The 19770-nt window shown below is 42.6% G+C and overlaps 1 protein-coding gene across 1 annotated transcript; it reads left to right on the top strand.

Annotated features, from left to right (window-relative positions):
* The first annotated feature begins 12928 nt into the window (after positions 1-12928).
* LOC123152309 (putative F-box/LRR-repeat protein 23) lies at positions 12929-19058 on the top strand. Its single transcript, XM_044571885.1, has 2 exons — positions 12929-13382; positions 18392-19058. Exons 1-2 carry the CDS (start codon positions 12985-12987, stop codon positions 18918-18920), a joined length of 927 nt encoding a protein of 308 aa, XP_044427820.1. The 5' UTR covers positions 12929-12984; the 3' UTR covers positions 18921-19058.
* Positions 19059-19770: the final 712 nt, after the last annotated feature.

Genomic DNA, 19770 nt, shown 5'->3' with positions numbered 1-19770 from the left:
CAGGCAAGAACCCCTTCTTGGACTGATCCATATTGAACTTCTTCAATATCTTGTCAAGGTACGTACTTTGTGAAGACCAATGAGGCGTGTCGATCTATCTCTATAGATCTTGATGCCTAATATATAAGCAGCTTCTCCAAGATCCTTCATTGAAAAACACTTGTTCAAGTAGGCATTTATGCTTTCCAAGAATTCTATATCATTTCCCATCAATAGTATGTCATCCACATATAATATGAGAAATGCTACAGAGCTCCCACTCACTTTCTTGTAAACACAGGCTTCTCCATAAGTCTGCGTAAACCCAAACGCTTTGATCATCTCATCAAATCGAATGTTCCAACTCTGAGATGCTTGCACCAGCCCATAGATTGAGTGTTGGAGCTTGCACACCTTGTCAGCATTCTTAGGATCGACAAAACCTTCCGGCTGCATCATATACAATTCTTCCTTAAGGAAACCATTAAGGAATGCCGTTTTGACGTCCATTTGCCATATCTCATAATCATAGAATGCAGCAATTGCTAACATGATTCGGACGGACTTCAGCTTCGCTACGGGTGAGAAAGTCTCATCGTAGTCAATGCCTTGAACTTGTCAATAACCCTTAGCGACAAGCCGAGCCTTATAGATGGTCACATTACCATCCGCGTCTGTCTTCTTCTTAAAGATCCATTTATTTTCTATGGCTCGCCGATCATTGGGCAAGTCAGTCAAAGTCCATACTTCGTTTTCATACATGGATCCTATCTCGGATTTCATGGCTTCCAGCCATTTGTTGGAATCTGGGCCCGCCATCGCTTCTTCATAGTTCGAAGGTTCACCATTGTCTAAAAACATGATTTCCAGGACAGGGTTGCCGTACCACTCTGGTGCGGAACGTGTCCTTGTGGACCTACGAAGTTCAGTAGCAACTTGATCTGAAGTTTCATGATCATCATCATTAACTTCCTCTCTAGTCGGTGCAGGCACCTTAGGAACATTTTCTTGAGCTGCGCCACTCTCCGGTTCAAGAGGCAATATTCATCAAGTTCTACTTTCCTCCCACTTACTTCTTTCGAGAGAAACTCTTTCTCTAGAAAGGATCCATTCTTGGCAACAAAGATCTTATCTTTGGATCTGAGGTAGAAGGTATACCCAATAGTTTCTTTAGGGTATCCTATGAAGACGCATTTTCCCGATTTGGGTTCGAGCTTTTCAGGTTGAAGTTTCTTGACATAAGCATCGCATCCCCAAACTTTCAGAAACGACAGCTTAGGTTTCTTACCAAACCACAATTCATACGGTGTCGTCTCCACGGATTTCGATGGAGCCCTATTTAAAGTGAATGCGGCAGCCTCTATAGCATAACCCCAAAATGACAGTGGTAGATCGGTAAGAGACATCATAGATCGTACCATATCCAATAGAGTGCGATTACGACGTTCGTACACACCATTACGCTGAGGTGTTCCAGGCGGCGTGAGTTGTGAAACAATTCCGCATTTCCTTAAGTGTGTGCCAAATTCGTGACTCAAATATTCTCCCCCACGATCTGATGGTAAGAACTTGATTTTCCTGTCACGTTGATTCTCAACCTCACTCTGAAATTCCTTGAACTTTTCAAAGGTCTTAGACTTGTGTTTCATTAAGTAGACATACCCATATCTACTCAAGTCATTAGTGAGGGTGAGAACATAACGATAGCCACCGCGATCCTCAACACTCATTGGACCGCACACATCAGTATGTATGATTTCCAATAAGTTGGTTGCTCGCTCCATTGTTCCGGAGAATGGAGTCTTGGTCATTTTGCCCATGAGGCATGGTTCGCACGTGTCAAATGATTCATAATAAAGAGACTCCAAAAGTCCATCTGCATGGAGTTTCTTCATGCATTTGACACTAATGTGACCAAGGCGGCAGTGCCACAAGTATGTGGGACTATCATTATCAACCTTACATCTTTTGGCATTCACACTATGAATATGTGTAACATCACGTTCGAGATTGAATAAGAATAAACCATTGACCAGCGGGGCATGACCATAAAACATGTCTCTCATATAAATAGAACAACCATTATTCTCAGATTTAAATGAGTAGCCATCTCGCATTAAACGAGATCCAGATACAATTTTCATGCTCAAAGTTGGTACTAAATAACAATTATTGAGGTTTAAAACTAATCCCGTAGGTAAATGTAGAGGTAGCGTGCCGACGGCGATCACATCGACCTTGGAACCATTCCCGACGCGCGTCGTCACCCCGTCCTTCGCCAGTCTCCGTTTATTCCACGGTTCCTGTTTTGAGTTACAAATATGAGCAACTGCACCGGTATCAAATACCCAGGAGCTACTACGAGCGCTGGTTAGGTACACATCAATAACATGTATATCACATATACCTTTGGCATTCCCGGCCTTCTTATCCGCTAAGTATTTGGGGCAGTTCCCCTTTCAGTGACCGTTTCCCTTGCAATAAAAGCACTCAGTCTCAGGCTTGGGTCCATTCTTTGGCTTCTTCCCAGCAGCTTGCTTACCGGGCGCGGCAACTCCCTTGCCGTCCTTCTTGAAGTTCCTTTTACCCTTGCCTTTCTTGAACTTGGTGGCTTTATTCACCATCAACACTTGATGTTCCTTTTTGATTTCCACCTCCGCTGATTTCAGCATTGAATATACATCAGGAATGGTCTTTTCCATCCCCTGCATATTGAAGTTCATCACAAAGCTCTTGTAGCTAGGTGGGAGCATTTGAAGGATTCTGTCAACGACCGCATCATAAGTTCATCACAAAGCTCTTGTAGCTAGGTGGGAGCGTTTGAAGGATTCTGTCAACGACCGCATCATCCGGGAGATTAACTCTCAGCTGAGACAAGCGGTTGTGCAACCCAGACATTTTGAGTATGTGCTCGCTGATGGAACTATTCTCCTCCATCTTACAACTGTAGAACTTGTTGGAGACTTCATATCTCTCGACCCGGGCATGAGCTTGGAAAACCATTTTCAGCTCTTGGAACATCTCATATGCTCCGTGTTGCTCAAAACACTTTTGGAGCCCCGTTCTAAGCTGTAAAGCATGCCGCACTGAACCAGAGAGTAATCATCACTACGCGTCTGCCAAGCGTTCATAATGTCTTGTTCTGCTGGGAAAACAGGTGCTTCACCTAGCGGTGCATCAAGGACACATGCTTTCCTGGCAGCTATGAGGTCCTCAGGTTACGGACCCAATCCGTGTAGTTGCTGCCATCGTCTTTCAGCTTGGTTTTCTCTAGGAACGCGTTGAAGTTGAGGGTAACATTAGCGTGGGCCATTTGATCTACAAGACATATTGCAAAGATTTTAGACTATGTTCATGATAATTAAGTTCATCTAATCAAATTATTTAATGAACTCCCACTCAGATAGACATCCCTCTAGTCATCTAAGTGATACATGATCCGAGTGAACTAGGCTGTGTCCGATCATCACATGAGACGGACTAGTCATCATCGGTGAACATTTTCATGTTGATCGTATCTTCTATACGACCCATGTTCGACCTTTTGGTCTTCCGTGTTCCGAGGCCATGTCTGTACATGCTAGGCTCGTCAAGTCAACCTAAGTGTATTGTGTGTGTAAATCTGGCTTACACCCGTTGTATGCGAACGTTAGAACCTATCACACCCGATCATCACGTGGTGCTTCGGAACAACGGACTTAGCAACGATGCACAGTTAGGGGGAACACTTTCTTGAAATTATTGCGAGGGATCATCTTATTTATGCTACCGTCGTTCTAAGCAAATAAGATGTAAAACATGATAAACATCACATGCAATCAAATAGTGACATGATATGTCCAATATCATTTTGCTCCTTTTGATCTCCATCTTTGGGGCACCATAATCATCATTGTCACCGGCATCACACCATGACCTCCATCATCGTGTCTTCATGAAGTTGTCTCGCCAACTATTACTTCTACTACTATGGCTAACGGTTAGCAATAAAGTAAAGTAATTACATGACGTTTATGTTGACACACAGGTCATAAATAAATTAAGACAACTCCTATGGCTCCTGCCGGTTGTCATACTCATCGACATGCAAGTCGTGATTCCTATTACAAGAACATGATCAATCTCATACATCACATATATCATTCATCACATCCTTTTGGCCATATCACATCACACGGCATATGCTGCAAAAACAAGTTAGACGTCCTCTAATTGTTGTTGCAAGTTTTTACGTGGCTGCTATAGGTTTCTAGCAAGAACGTTTCTTACCTACGCCCGCTAGCCACCTTATGCAACTAGTGCATGTCAGTCGGTGGAACCAGTCTCACGTAAGCGTACGTGTAAGGTCGGTCCGGGCCGCTTCATCCCACGATGCCGCCGAATCAAGATAATACTAGTAAGGCAAGTAAATTGACAAAATCAACGCCCACAACAACTTGTGTTCTACTCGTGCATAGAAACTACGCATAGACCTAGCTCATGATGCCACTGTTGGGGATCATAGCAGAAATTTAAAATTTTCTATGCATCACCAAGATCAATCTATGGAGTCATCTAGCAACGAGAGGGAGAGGAGTGCATTTACATACCCTTGTAGATCGTGAGCGGAAGCGTTCAAGGGAACGGGGTTGATGGAGTCGTACTCGTCGTGATCCAAATCACTGATGATCCTAGCGCCGAACGGACGGCACCTCCGCGTTCAACACATGTACGGAGAGGTGACATCTCCCGCGCCTTGATCCAGCAAGGAGGAGGGAGAGGTTGAGGAAGAGAGCTCCAACAGCAGCACGACGACGTGGTGGTGGTGGAGCGGCAGTACTCCGGCAGGGCTTCGCCAATCTCTTAACGGAGGAGGAGAGGTGTTGGGGAGGGGAGGGGCTGCGCCTTTGATGTGGGTTGCGGCCCTCCCCTTGCCCATCTATTTATAGGGTAAGGGGGAAGGGGGCCGACCCCCTCTAGATGAGATCTAGAGGGGGGCGGCGGCCAAGAGGAGGGGCTTGCCCCCCAAGCAAGGGGGGCGCCCCCTCTAGGGTCCCCCCCCAACCCTAGGCGCATGGGCCCAAAGGGGGATGCGCCCAGCCCTCCAAGGGCTGGTTCCCTTTCCTCTACGGCCCATGAGGCCCTCCGAGAGAGGTGGCCCCTCTCGATGGACCCCCGGAACCCCTCCGATGGCCTCGGTATAATACCAATATGCCCCCAAACTTTTCCGGTGACCGTATGACAACTTCCCACATATAAATCTTCACCTCCAGACCATTCTGAAACTCCTCGTGATGTCCGGGATCTCATCCGGGACTCCGAACAACATTCGGTAATCACATATAAGTCTTCCTAATAACCCTAGCGTCATCGAACCTTAAGTGTGTAGACCCTACAGGTTCGAGAACCATGCAGACATGACCAAGACAACTCTCCGGCCAATAACCAACACCGGGATCTGGATACCCATGTTGGCTCCCACATGTTCCACGATGATCTCATCGGATGAACCACGATGTTGAGGATTCAAGCAATCCCGTATACAATTCCCTTTGTCAATCGGTACATTACTTGCCCGAGATTCAATCGTCGATATCCCAATACCTCGTTCAATCTCGTTACCGGCAAGTCACTTTACTCGTTCCATAACACATCATCCCGTGACCAACCCTTAGTCACATTGAGCTCATCACGATGATGTCTTACCGAGTGGGCCCAGAGATACCTCTCTGTCATATGGAGTGACAAATCCGAGTCTCGATTCGTGCCAACCCAACAGACACTTTTGGAGATACCCGTAGTGCACCTTTATAGTCACCCAGTTACGTTGTGACATTTGGCACACCCAAAGTATTCCTACGGTATTCGGGAGTTGCACAATCTTATGGTCTAAGGAAAAGATACTTGACATTAGAAAAGCTTTAGCAGACGAACTACACGATCTTGCGCTATGCTTAGGATTGGGTCTTGTCCATCACATCATTCTCCTAATGATGTGATCCCATTATCAATGACATCCAATGTACATGGTCAGGAAACCGTAACCATCTATTGATCAACGAGCTAGTCAACTAGAGTCTCACTAGGGACATGTTGTGGTCTATGTATTCACACATGTACTACGATTTCCGGATAACACAATTATAGCATGAACAATAGACAATTATCATGAACAAGGAAATATAATAATAACCATTTTATTATTGCCTCTAGGGCATATTTCCAACAATCTCCATCAACATCTTCATCAGCACCATCTCATCTCAAAACCCTAGTTCGTCTCTTGTATCCAATTCTTGTCTCCAAGTCCGGGATTGGTGCTAGTAGATTGCTAGTAGTGTTAATTACTCCTTGTAGTTGACGCTAGTTGGTTTAATTGGTGGAAGATCATATGTTCATATCCTATATGCATATTAATACCCCTCTGATTATGAACATGTTTATGCTTTGTGAGTAGTTACTTTTGTTCCTGAGGACATGGGAAAAGTCTTGCTAGTCATGTGAATTTGGTATTCGTTCGATATTTTGATGAGATGTATGTTGTCTCTCCTCTAGTGGTGTTATGTGAACGTCGACTACATGACACCTCACCATTATTTGGGCCTAGAGGAAGGCATTGGGGAGTAATAAGTAGATGATGGGTTGATAGAGTGACAAAAGCTTAAACCCTAGTTTATGCGTTGCTTCGTAAGGGGCTGATTTGGATCCATACGTTTCATGCTATGGTTAGGTTTACCTTAATACTTTTGTTGTAGTTGCGGATGCTTGCAATAGAGGTTAATCATAAGTGGGATGCTTGTCCAAGTAAGGGCAGTACCCAAGCACTGCTCCACCCACATACCAAAATATCAAAGTACCGAACGTGAATCATATGAACGTGATGAAAACTAGCTTGACGATATTCCCATGTGTCCTTGGGAGCGCTTTACATCATATACGAGTTTGTCCAGTCTTGTCCTTTGCTACAAAAAGGATTGGGCCACCTTGCTGCACCTTATTTACTTTTGTTACTTGTTGCTCGTTACAAATTATCTTATCACAAAACTATCTGTTACCACTTATTTCAGTACTTGCAGAGAATACCTTGCTGGAAACTGCTTATCATTTCCTTCTGCTCCTCGTTGGGTTCGACACTCTTACTTATCGAAAGGACTACGATAGATCCCCTATACTTGTGGGTCATCAGGGCCGCCCCACACCCTCCCGCGCCGAGCCGCTGCACCGGCCCCCCGGATCCGGCGAGAAGAGCCGCCCCCGTCGCCGCCTCCCCGCCGCCACTAGTTGTTTTTAGTGATTTTTGCGAGCTGTGTTATTGATTGACGCGCTGGTGTGCATGTAGATGGAGTTGAGCCCGTGCGAGAAGTTCTTGCTCTCCGATTCGTCCCATTCGGACGACTCGGATGTTGAGACCATGCTTGCGACCTTTCGGCAGCAAACATTAGTCATGGCGCTTGCCGTGAAGGAGCATGAAGACGAGCACCGGAAGAGGAGGCGAGGATCGACTGTCGGGCGTCTGTGCATTCCTCGGAATCGCCATCTTGGGAACGAGATGTTGATGCAAGACTATTTCGCGGACAATCCTCCATATCCTCCGCATCTCTTCCGGAGAAGGTATCGAATGCGCTGATCCCTCTTTGTGAAACTTGTTGAAGCTTGCGAGGCAAATTGCCGGTATTTTACTCAAAGAAGGACTGCCGCGGGCTTAAAGGGATTTAGTGCATATAAAAAAATCTCTGCAGCTATGCGGGTGATTGCATATGGCGTTCCGGCTGACTATGTCGATGAGTATCTTCGCATTAGTGAAGATACTACAATTGAGTATGTGCGTAGATTTGTGAAAGTGATCGTCCGTGTCTTTGGTGCTGAGTATCTTCGGGCATCCAATGAAGATGACACAAAGAAATTGATGGCATCTAATGAGAGGAGAGGTTGGCCTGGCATGCTAGGTAGCATCGATTGTATGCATTGGACTTGGAAAAATTGCCCCAAGGCTTGGCAAGGAATGTATTGTGGCAAGTCTCGTGATGCAACAATTGTGCTAGAGGCCGTAGCATCCGAGGATTTATGGATTTGGCTTTGCTTTTTTGGTATGCCGAGCACTCTCAACGATATCAATGTGTTGCAACAGTCACATTTGTTTGCTAGCTTGCTAATGGTGATGCTCCTGCTTGCAACTACACTATCAATGGGCATGAATACATAAATGGGTACTATCTTGCAGATGGTATATACCCTCCTTGGTGCACATTTGTTAAGAGCATCAAAGAACCCAAAACAAAAAAACAATGTGAATTTGCAAGGGTGCAAGAGGCAGCCCGAAAAGACACTGAAAGAGCATTCGGTATTTTGCAATCTAGGTTTGCCATTGTCCGTGGTCCTGCTCGTTTTTGGGATAAAAAAACCTTGAAGAACATCATGACATGCTGTGTTATCCTGCACAATATGATTCTTAAAGATGAGAGAGGAATGAACTTAGAATTCTTTTACGACAATGTGGGTAGCCGTGTCAAACCACCTAGAGGCCCAAACCACATTAGAGCTTTTCTTCAAACATACAGGGAGATTGAAAATGCAGACACACACTTTCAACTTCAAGAAGATCTCATTGAGCACCATTGGCAAAGGGGCTGGACAGTGACTAATTTTTGTATTCATGACAAGTTTTGTTTTGCATTATTTAAGTTTGCTACAATGATTTGAATAATAATTTGTAATGCGGATGATTATTGTATTATGTTTGATTTGAATAATTCAGTTTGTTTTCGATTGTTGAATTATATTGGATTTGATATTTGCGGGCTGATGATATGCGGGATGCAGCGACGCAAAGAGCAGACCCCGCAAAGCCGACCCGTAAAAAAGTATATTCCGCGAATACATTTTTTTACGGATCTGTTTGGGGGGTCTGCATCTGTGCCAGCCCGAGCCAGCCCGCAAAAGTAGTTTTACGCGAACTGCAAACGCGTTTTGCGGGCCGGCAGGATGCGGGGTCTGCTAGAGTTGCTCTAAAAAACTAGGGCGTATTGTTGTTCGAGAGTAATTGACATGCCGTTTTGCAGGGGCGCTTGTAAAAACTTTAAACTGTATTCTCCTCTTATTTAATGGATGAGGTAAATCTTTTGTTTCCATTTCGAAGAAAAAAATAACTTTGGATGTGAATCTAGAGGCTCTGGATTGCGCTAGATACGTTCATCCCATCAAACCTCTTCATCAGGCAACTCATCACTTTTGTTTAACAAATCCAGTGCTAATCAAGCTTTTGTAGGATGGAACTCAGCTTCATCCAATACAGAAGCACGCAGTTTTCGGCGCTAGAGAAGACAAATGAAAAGAATCAGGCAGTGGCAGCAGTACGTTGCACAGGGTTGATCTAATGAGAAGCATGATTTACTCAACAGTGAGCCTCAGGATTTATAAGCGAACCTTTTTTTTAGAAAATCAGATTATGAGTGAACTTCTGTTTTATTTTTCTATGCAAGCTTTGTTTTCCAATGCACAACTACGTTTGTTACCGCTGTTTTAGGTTTAGCCAAGCGTTGAGATGTCTCTACTTAACGGAGTTTTTGTCTCATCACCTCGATGATATATTGTCATGGAAAAAAACAAATATAGAAAATGATATGCACACATTTTTGGCTTTTCATCATATTTTCTCTAGATGCTTACTCTAAACAATATTTGTTCCAAACAAAATTATTTGTCATCATTTTATATTATGTTTTCATACAAACTCTATGTTTTTAAATATCAGATTATTTTTTAGCGAATTCCACCGCAACGCGCAGGGTATCTTCTAGTAAGTTAAATGTGCCGACCTGTGGCCCGTTTATCCATTAGTGTGTGCTTTTGGGCCAATTTGGGTTGTTTTAGGGCTTTTGGCATGTACATTTAAAAATAATTCCAAAACAATAAACAGGTCATGGCGTGCCATCACACGCGCATGGGCTCACGCCACGCATCCGTCTCTGCCGTTGTCAGGGAGCACCGGAGGATGGATGCAATGAGCATGTCCTCGGGATCGACCGTCGCGCGCGTGACTTCCTGGCGCCTCGCCGACGCGTCGCCCGCCACCATAGCCTCCCTCGTGTGTTGCCACTCGTGTCGTGTGGCCCGCGCCTCTGACTCGGGCATCCTCAACCGGCCCGGCACCGGTGAGGGCACAAGCACCCAACGGTGCATGTGGACGCCCTCTCAAGGTACAATGGATGTGGTGGTTGCGGGGCGGCTCTCCCACCGGTGCTGCGCACCAGACAGGAGGGCCCGTCAACGTCGCCTGCACTAGGACGACAGGCGAAGGGGGACGATGCGTCGCTCTGTGAGCTGCCTCCACTGCTGGTGCCCTGATCTAGACGGGAGCGGCGCAAAGCAATGCGGAGAGCGACCACATCGACGTTGCTCTTGTCGCCATTGGAGCCGAAGCCACTACGATCATCTGCCATGGATCGGATTGGAAACAGGAGATGACGGAGAGAGTGAAATGGACTGAGCGGACTGCGGCCTAGGGTTCATCTAATGGGATATATGTAGGGTCGAGGTGCGCTAGGCTAACGTGGCGGACGCGTCCGGGCCGCCACATATTTGGGCCGGATATGAGGGGCGCCGGGTAGCTCGGACTTTTGAGGCGCCTGGCTAGATCGGTTTTTTGTGACAGGTCACTGACGGGTCAGCCCGCTTGGGCGTTTGAGACGGGTTTGAGTCCCGCGGCTGTAGATGCTCTAATGCCCATATAGTTGTTCGAAATGAGCGTGGGAAATATAACCTTCAAAAATTTATCTGTTGAAAATATACTTGTTACAAATATTTATACCTCTATATAGTATGCGAATAACTTTGAAAGTTGGTCGTTAGATGAAGCCAATCCGATGGTACAGAGATGGCAAATCCGAGCACTACTGGCCGTTGGATATCATCTACATTCCACCAGATTCTGCCACATGTACAATCTAGAAGACTCCATATTGAACTTAAGCATAATGCACAAACCTCAAAACATAAGCACTTCTCCTTTGTTCTAGAATCTTTCATATCTTAATTGTCCAAACTTTTTTTATAAATAAATTGTCACTTTTTGTTTTTTACTTTATGCTTTACAATGCACAATTCCATAAATTTTAAAATAGATTTTTTATAAAACTAATTAATTTTGAATGAGATGAACTATAAGAATTAAACGAACATCTACATCATGCATATATGACTCAAAGCTTACATGATATAGTGTGATATTTATTTATAACTAGCAAATATGCCCGTGCGTTGCAATGGGAGACAAAAAATTATGGCTAACTAAATAAGTATGACTCAATATTCTAATATATGAGCGTACTCTATTTTAACATAGTGGTTCACCATGTTGCCATTTTTTTTCTCACCCTAACCGATGATGGTCGCGATGTTCACATGATCACAATGCACTCGACATGGTAAATCTCAAGGCTATGAGTTTACCGGTGCATGCCACACTTGTCATTATGTTGCGCAAGGGAACGTTTAAAACTTTAAAAACAAATCTCATTAACCACGAACTACTCCCAAAGCCAAGACATATAAAGACTTCTGAAGAACTAATCAAATCCTAGACATAAAATACTTTTGAATCAACAAATAGTTTTTCGAATCAACAAACATTTTTTTGTTTAAATTTTTGATTTTCTCAAAAAAAAATCATGAACATTAGTTCTGTTTACAATTTTTTTGAATGTATGAACCAGTTTCGTATTCATTAACATTTTTTGACTCAACAAACATTTTTTGAATCGATGAATTTTTTTAAATTGGGGAACAAAATTAAAAAAATATTTATTATTATTATTATTGTGAACATTTTATAAAATTTCATGGACATTTTTTTTCAGATTCCCGAATATGTTTCGAATACACGGTCATTTTTTCAAAATCATGAACTTGATTTTATTTCCTGACCTTTTTTTTACAAATTGTGATTTTTTTATATAATTTTGCGAACAGTTTTGCAAAACCACCAACATTTTTTGAACTACAAACTTTGTATGATTTTCTAAATAAAAATTAATTCACATATATTTTATGATTTTTTTTATCAAACTCGCAACTTTTGGAGTATTAAAATCAGGAATTAAGTTAAAGAAGAAAGAAAACAAAATGAGAAAAGAAAAGACAAAAAAGTAAAATGAAAATAGGGGAGTGGAGCCCCGCACATGGGCCGGCCCATGAACGCATAGCGTGAGAAAAGAAAGATATGTCAAAGTTGGGGATCGAACCCTGGTCTCCCCGCTAAAAGAGCGATCGGCCAACCACTTGGATACTCGTTGTTCCATGATCTCTACTCGTCGCGCCCCTATAAAATAACGAAGGAAGCGTCGATTTTTGGTCCGAAAAATCGAATCGTTTTTTCACTTAGGGATAGCATTGGTAGGTAATTTTAACCAACTTGAAAGGTAATTTTAATGACGGACGATCAGAAGCGATAACCACTTTATTAGTAGGTCAAGATTTGGTTATAAAATCTCATGCGTGCAATGCACGTATACCTTACTAGTATTGTTAATTAGAGAATGTGAATAAGAAAATATAGTAGATTGCACCCGCCAAAAAGAAAAGAAAATATAGTAGATTGAAATATCTAGTATGAGATATTTTTTTCCTTTAGTATATATATAGTGATGAAATTTGGAGAAAGATTTCGAGTTGCAATAGATCCACGACTGAGCTCGAAAGTCAAGACGAACCCAGAACCATACTTAATTTTAGTTGAAGTTATTATTACTACTATCTTATATAGTATACTCCTTGATCAACGCCTTGGATACAACGCCGTTGGTTAGCTAGAGACAACGATGGAGTGCTTCTTTACCCAAAAGAAAGAGATAATTAATTAGCGTCGCTTTCGGCAGATAGACAAAATAACTGAAGATAAATGTAGTAACGCCGACGAGATACCGGCCTCCAATTCCGGCGTCTCCATTTGGCACATAGTATAGGATTGGAGAGGAACTGTGGTCTACCTCCCTCCTGTATAAACAAGAACTGACGCCGAGACCTCTTGCCATGGCCGCACCACCCTCCCTTTCCTGCCTTCTCGAGGAGCCTCGCCGACTGCCGCCACCACCACCACCCCAGGACGGGATGGATACAGAGGCGGAGTGGAGGGATTGGGCGGAGCTGCCACGGGATGTGTTGCTGGCGGTGCTCAGCAGGCTGGACCACATCGAGATCCTCATGGGGCCGGACATGGTGTGCAGCCCATGGCGCAGGGCTGGTACGGACGAGCCCGAGCTGTGGCGCCGCATCGATATGCGCTTTCACTATGCCGATGGCTTCTACCTCAACTCGAGGAAATTGCTTCAGATGGTGAGAGCTGCCATGAGGCGTAGTGCGGGTCGGTGCGAGGCCTTCTGGGGCGGGAGCTACGTCACAGAAAGGATTCTCTCCCTGGTCGGCAACGCGTAAGGATTTCTTGCTTGTTTACCTTTTCGATAAGGGTTGTGCTACCCGTTGGCCGGGTGATGTTTAGAAAATATCCATCACCTTGGTAACTGTTGGATGGCGAGCTCGGCGACCGTCTGATTTTCTCTTCATTAGCGTGCACCAGCCTTTGCAACACGGCTCGTGTTGCATTCGACTCTTTGCAATACGAGCCTTGTTGCCTTCCTGCTGAACCTTTTTTTTAAAAAAAAACAAGACATGTATTTAAGAAACATAATGAAACAAGGCCTCTGTTGCAGAAATAGAAACTTTCATTGTTGCCCTTTTGTAATAAGGGCCTTGTTTTTCCGTTTCGAAAAAAAATAAGGGCCTTGTTTCACTGTCATCAGAAATCACTAAGTCTTACACACACCAACTATTACAAAGCAACAAGTCCCGGCCAACATATTAGACGATGCACACCCCTGCAGGGTGATGGGGAATCAGAGTCTCACACCCCTTTAGGAATGCAAAAGCCTCGCAACCTAGACGGGTTCAAAGCTAAGACTGGAGCTTAACCTAACAAACACTAATCTGAGAGGTCTCATAGGTCAAGTTCTCGAGTACGCACGTAACATCAATACTACTAAAGCATTCTCCAAAACGAACAATGCTACTAGAACAAGTTCAGCCGAAGAAACAAAGACCAGGGAGGAGCAAGACAAGTGAACAAAGGGAGAGCTCCCAGAGCAGCATTGCAGAGCCGTAATTCTATGCGCCATCCTCCATCCTAAAGTTGCTCGAAAGATGTCTCCTGTAATCTGCTCAACTTTTCTTACGCCCTCTGTCATTATTCTTCGACTTCTTGGGTTTATCTGCAACACGGGCCAATCATGTAACATTTTAATCATCATATTAACAGGTATACATGGATCAGATATCCTTTTCTTATCAAATACCACACTATTTTTAAGTTTCCACATAGTCCAGAAAACTGCTGCTATCCCCACTGCCACCAGGGATTTTTTTCTTCAGTTTTCCAAAATGCTTCAACCAAATCCCAAACAAATCATGAGTGCTGTCAGGCAATTGTTTTATATCAAAACCATATTGAATAATATTTCACATCATTTTCGTCATGGAACATTTCAAGAATATATGATTAACACTCTCAATATGCATACAAAATTGGCAAGTGTTATCTCACACCCACCCCCTACGAAACAGATTATCTCTAGTTAAAATACTATTATGCAAGACCAACCAAATAAAGACTTTCACCCTAGGTGGCATCTTAGTTTTCCGTAGGAATTTATGTGGGTATTTAATCCCATTCTCAATCAGGAATCTATAATAACATTTGACAATGTAGATTCCTTTTTTGTCTAAGGTCCAAGAAATTCTATCTCTGTCCCCACTCAAGACCACACCAGAACAACTACCTTAATATGCTCCCATTGTTCCAAAGAATCCCCATATAAGGTTCTTTTGAAACTAACATTACATAAACTCTTCTCAAACATATATTTGACATATTTATTTTTATCAAAACACAAGTTATATAATCGAGGGAAGTCATCTTTCAATGCTCTATCATTAACCCATCCATCTTCCCAAAATCTGACACTCTTCCCATTCCCAATTTCAAACCTACACACTAAAAGAAAATTATTTTTCTGCTTAGGGATCTAAGACCAGAACTGGGAGTCCCCCTATCTGTATTTGGCAGTTGCCAGGCCCTCTCCCTTCAAATATTTGTTGAGAAGGATATCTTGCCAGAGACCAATACTATTAAAGATTTTCCACCACCACTTTACCAATAATGCTTTATTCATTAAAGCTAAGTTTTGTATTCCCAATCCTCCCAAATCTTTAGGCCTACACACTTCAGACCAGCTCACCAGATGATATTTCCCTTTTTTCCTTCCTCTTCTTGCCATAAAAGTCTGGCTCTAAAATAATCCATCCTTTTATTTACCCCCACCGGGAGCCCATAAAAGGACATCATATAATAGGGAATCCCAGTGGGATAGGATTTTATCAAGGTGACCCTACTAGCCCTAGCTAATAATCTTCCCTGCCAATTCTCACACTTCTTCTCCCTTCTGCTTTCAGGGGGGCCCAACTTTTGTTTTTGATTCTTTTCTTGTGCAGGGGCAGCCCTAAATACTTCATTGGAAAACGTCCTATAGGGCAAGTAAATACTTGGGCAAAGCTTTATTAGCAACCTCCCCAAATAAGAACAACTCACCCTTACGAAAGTTAATTTCAATCCTGACATCTGTTCAAACAAACAGAATATAAATTTCAAATTATGTGCACTTTAAAAATCATCTTGCATTAGAAAGATTGTATCATCAGCATACTAAAGCGTGTTTATTCCTTTGTCAGTATTTTCCTCTAATACACCTTTCACCAGACCACTTGCTTTAGCCCTATTCGTCAAAATAGCTAGTGCATCAACAGTCATAGCAAAAATCAAGGGTGAAATGGAGCCCCCTTGCCTCATACCTTTGTGTGTAGGAAATATTTCCCAATATTATCATCTACCTTAACATGCACCCCCGCTGATAGTATGCATTATCCTGTCAGTCCACTTATTTGGGAATCCTTTTGTTTTTAACATTTGTAGAATAAAAGGCCACTTCACTTTATCATATGCTTTTTCGAAATCTACCTTAAAGAGCAGAGCACTCTGCTTTTTCTATGGATACTATTCAAAGCCTTATGCAACATGAGAACCCCTTCCATAATGTATCTCCACTTAACAAATGCAGTTTGTATAGGGGATATGACTTCATTAGCAACTCCATTTAATCTGTTCATTAGCACCTTATTAAAGATTTTGAATATAACACTCAGTAGACATATTGGTCTGAACTTTTGAATATGATTAGCCTCTTTAGTCTTAGGGACTAGTGTGATAATGTCATGGTTTAATCTAGATATATCCATGTTACCACTATGGAAATCATCAAAGAGTTCTTTAATATCATTTTTAATGAGATCCCAAAAATAATAATAAAATTCAGCAGTGAAACCATCAGAGCCTGGAGACTTGTTATGTGCCATATCAAAAACAACAGTTTTAATTTATTCCATTGTGAACTTAGCAGTCAACCTATCTCCAGCCCCTCTGGGTATATTGGCAACATTATTAGTGCCCAGAGCAATGTTTAATCTTTCTGGATGTCCAAATAAGTTTTTATAATAATTTGTGATATACTCCATAATGTTTTTCTCCCCCTCTATCTTTCCTTCATCCTGATCCAAACTATTGATTTTATTTTTCCTCCTTCTGCCATTAGCTTTAGCATGAAAGAATTTGGTATGACTATCTCCTTCTAGCAGCTCATCAATTTTTGCTCTTTGTTTCCATTTTGCCTCCTCCTGTTTCAAAAGCCTACCTAGTTGAGATCTTAGCTCCATTTATTCCTACCTATCAGCAACAGTTAATCGACGAACCTCACATCTTTTATCAATATCATCCAATTGTCTCAAAATATATTTTCAGCTCTTTATACCCGGCATTCATATTTCTACTCCACCCTTTTAGTTTAGGTCTCAAATTCCTCATTTTTTCCTGCCATCTTTCAATACTAGACCCCATTATATTAGGATAATTCCAAGGGTCTATTACAATTTTGTCCAACTCGTCCCTTAGAAACCAGGAATTTTCAAACCTGAATATTGGATCAGTTTTAGGCAAATCCCCTATATCCATAAGCATGGGAGTGTGATCAGATTTCTCCCTATCTAGAGTTGTCACTTTAGTCATATGGTAATTTTCCTCCCAATCAACACAACATAAAATCCTGTCTAATTTTCAAAGTAGGGTTAGGTAGATTATTGTCCTAGTTATATTTTCTACCATGTAAATCAAGTTCTCTCAAGCCAGCATGTTCTATGATAACATTGAAAATGAAACTCCAATGTCTGGTAGTTTCACGCTTGTTTTTATCTAAAGTTTTTCTGATTATATTAAAATCCCCTCCAATGAGGATGGGATTTATACAAGCATGTATTTCCCTAGAGAGTTCAGCTAAAAAACTAGCTTTTCTCTCAGGCTATGCATCCCCATATATCAACACCAGGTCCCATATAAACCTAGTTTTAACATCATGCACGTTCATTTTGATATAATATTCCCACTCGTCTTCAGAGATCACATCTAGAGGAGTATAGTTAACCCCCAATAAAAGCCCCCTAGTTTCCCCCTGGCTGGTACAAAGTGCTAATGAAAATCCCTGCAAGCACAAATTGCTTGCAAATCATTTCTAGAATAACTTTGTCTCATGGTCTCCTGTAAACTCAGAAAGTCAGCTTTCATATCCATCACCATTTCCCTCAAAAACCTCCTTTTTAAATCCCCCCAAAACCTCACATATTCCAGAAAACACCTCTCATTAGCAGGAAGAAAGGACTATTCCTTCTTCTTCCCTAGTTTATTAAAAGAATTAATACCAAGATTAGATTTTCCTTTAGAATTGTGGTAGGTTCTGCTTTTATTCTTCCCTTTCTTATGTGAGTAAAGATGTTTAGCTTGTTCCCAAACTTTATCTTCCTCATCCTCTCTATCAGAATCTTCTTCCGCTTCTAACAAGTCTTTAATATCATGTTCCCATGTTTCAATTACATGGACCTCCTCTTCAATGTGATGGAGTTTTCTTTAGAATTATTACTGAGCCACAAGTCAATTCTAACCTGTTCTATTTTTTAATGAGATTGATACTATAATCAATCATATCAATTTGTGTCCCCAGATCCACACCTACCCCAAAAGCTATTTCTAGCAATTTATTTTTGTGTGTATTAATGAAAGTAGGAATGATGGAGTCACCATATTCATCCTTGCTAGCAGCTCCCTCCCTAGCCATGCCTTCAACATTCAGGTCTTCCTTGCCTTTCAGCCTTCCACATCTTCTGAGCATCTCAACATCTTTACTTTCCTCAAGCTCCCCTTTCCTAGATTTTTCCAATCTTTTCCCAAATGACTCTTCTAATTTACTGTCAAGTTTTAATTTATAGTCGGCTTCTCTCTACTTTGCAGGGCGCCATCCTTGAAGAGCCTTCGACTCATCGAGTGCCGTGACATTGTGGACTCGGCCTTCAAGGCGGTGATCACAAAGTTCCCCATGCTTGAGGAGTTAGAGATATCAAACTGTATGCACCGCTTCCCAGAAACACTTGAAGTCATAGGGGATGCCTGCCCTCTACTGAAGCGCTTTCGACTGAGCCAAAGGTCCTTCTACAGTGAAATCGTAGATGACAGCACAGCCATGGCGATCGCTAGCATGTCGGAGTTGCGGTCGTTGCAGCTCACGGCTAATTCGCTCACCAACAGTGGTTTGGAACTCATCCTTAATGGTTGCCCGCTCCTAGAGTCTCTCGACATCCGGTCTTGTTACCATATTTGCATGGACAATGAAATGCAAGCAAAGTGTGCTAGGATCAAGACTTTGAGGCATCCTGAAGACTCCATGGATGATTATGACCTGTCGTTTAATTATACAATTCCCAGACCGTGCTGGTCTGCCGAACCAATCGAATACTCTATGGGATGTCAAAGTCCTTACTAGTGTTCATGGTATGTACCGACAGAACAACCACCCTGCATTTGCTTTGAGATTCGTGTAATTGTGACCCACGGTACATTTGTATTTGTTGTATTCCTTGTGCCTCTCATATGTACATCAATTTGAAGTTATTTCATGAACTTTTACTGGTAATCAAGTTCGTGCAGGTAAATGGGTGACATTATTGCTGCTCTGGTCCAATTGTAGTCTCTTTATAGTGTTAGAAATATAATTGGGTTTAAGTTAGAGATAAGGAGATAGAGATAGAATTAGTTTAAACCACATGTAACTTGTCTTGTACTCCAAGTCTCTACCCCTTTTATACTATATATATATCCCACACCTGGGTCAGATCAATACAACAACATAATATTCAATCATCCTACAATTTCCACATGGTATTAGAGCGGTTAGTCTCACGATGCCGATCCTAGGTTCCTATTCTACTTCCGCAGCGTGCCGCCCCCAGGGAGATTAATCTCTCTTCCCGGGGGCGCGGCACCCGATCGATCAAAAGATTAGGTCGGTTCCATAGATTATAGATTAGATCAGTTTCATATATTAAGTCAATTCTAATTTTCGAAATTCTATTAGATTAGTTTCTCTTTAGCCACAAATAAATCTGAGGATCCTCAAATTCTGGTGAAAATCAGCGCAAGGTTTGTCGCGGCGACCTCACCCACGCAGCCGCTTGAAGTCACGGGGGCAGCGGACAGCTGACGATCCCACGCGGGGCTTCCTGCGTCATCGTCTACATCGAAGCAAATCGGCATCTCGACGGCCTCGACAATACATATACGGCTCCACGGCTCTGACAGTATCTGCATCAGGCCGGGACGAGCCGGCACGAACT

This window comes from Triticum aestivum, chromosome 7A (assembly GCF_018294505.1).
Source record: "Triticum aestivum cultivar Chinese Spring chromosome 7A, IWGSC CS RefSeq v2.1, whole genome shotgun sequence".
NCBI lineage: Eukaryota > Viridiplantae > Streptophyta > Magnoliopsida > Poales > Poaceae > Triticum > Triticum aestivum.
Note: the sequence above shows the minus strand (reverse complement) of the source record. Positions and strands in the feature narration are given on the sequence as shown.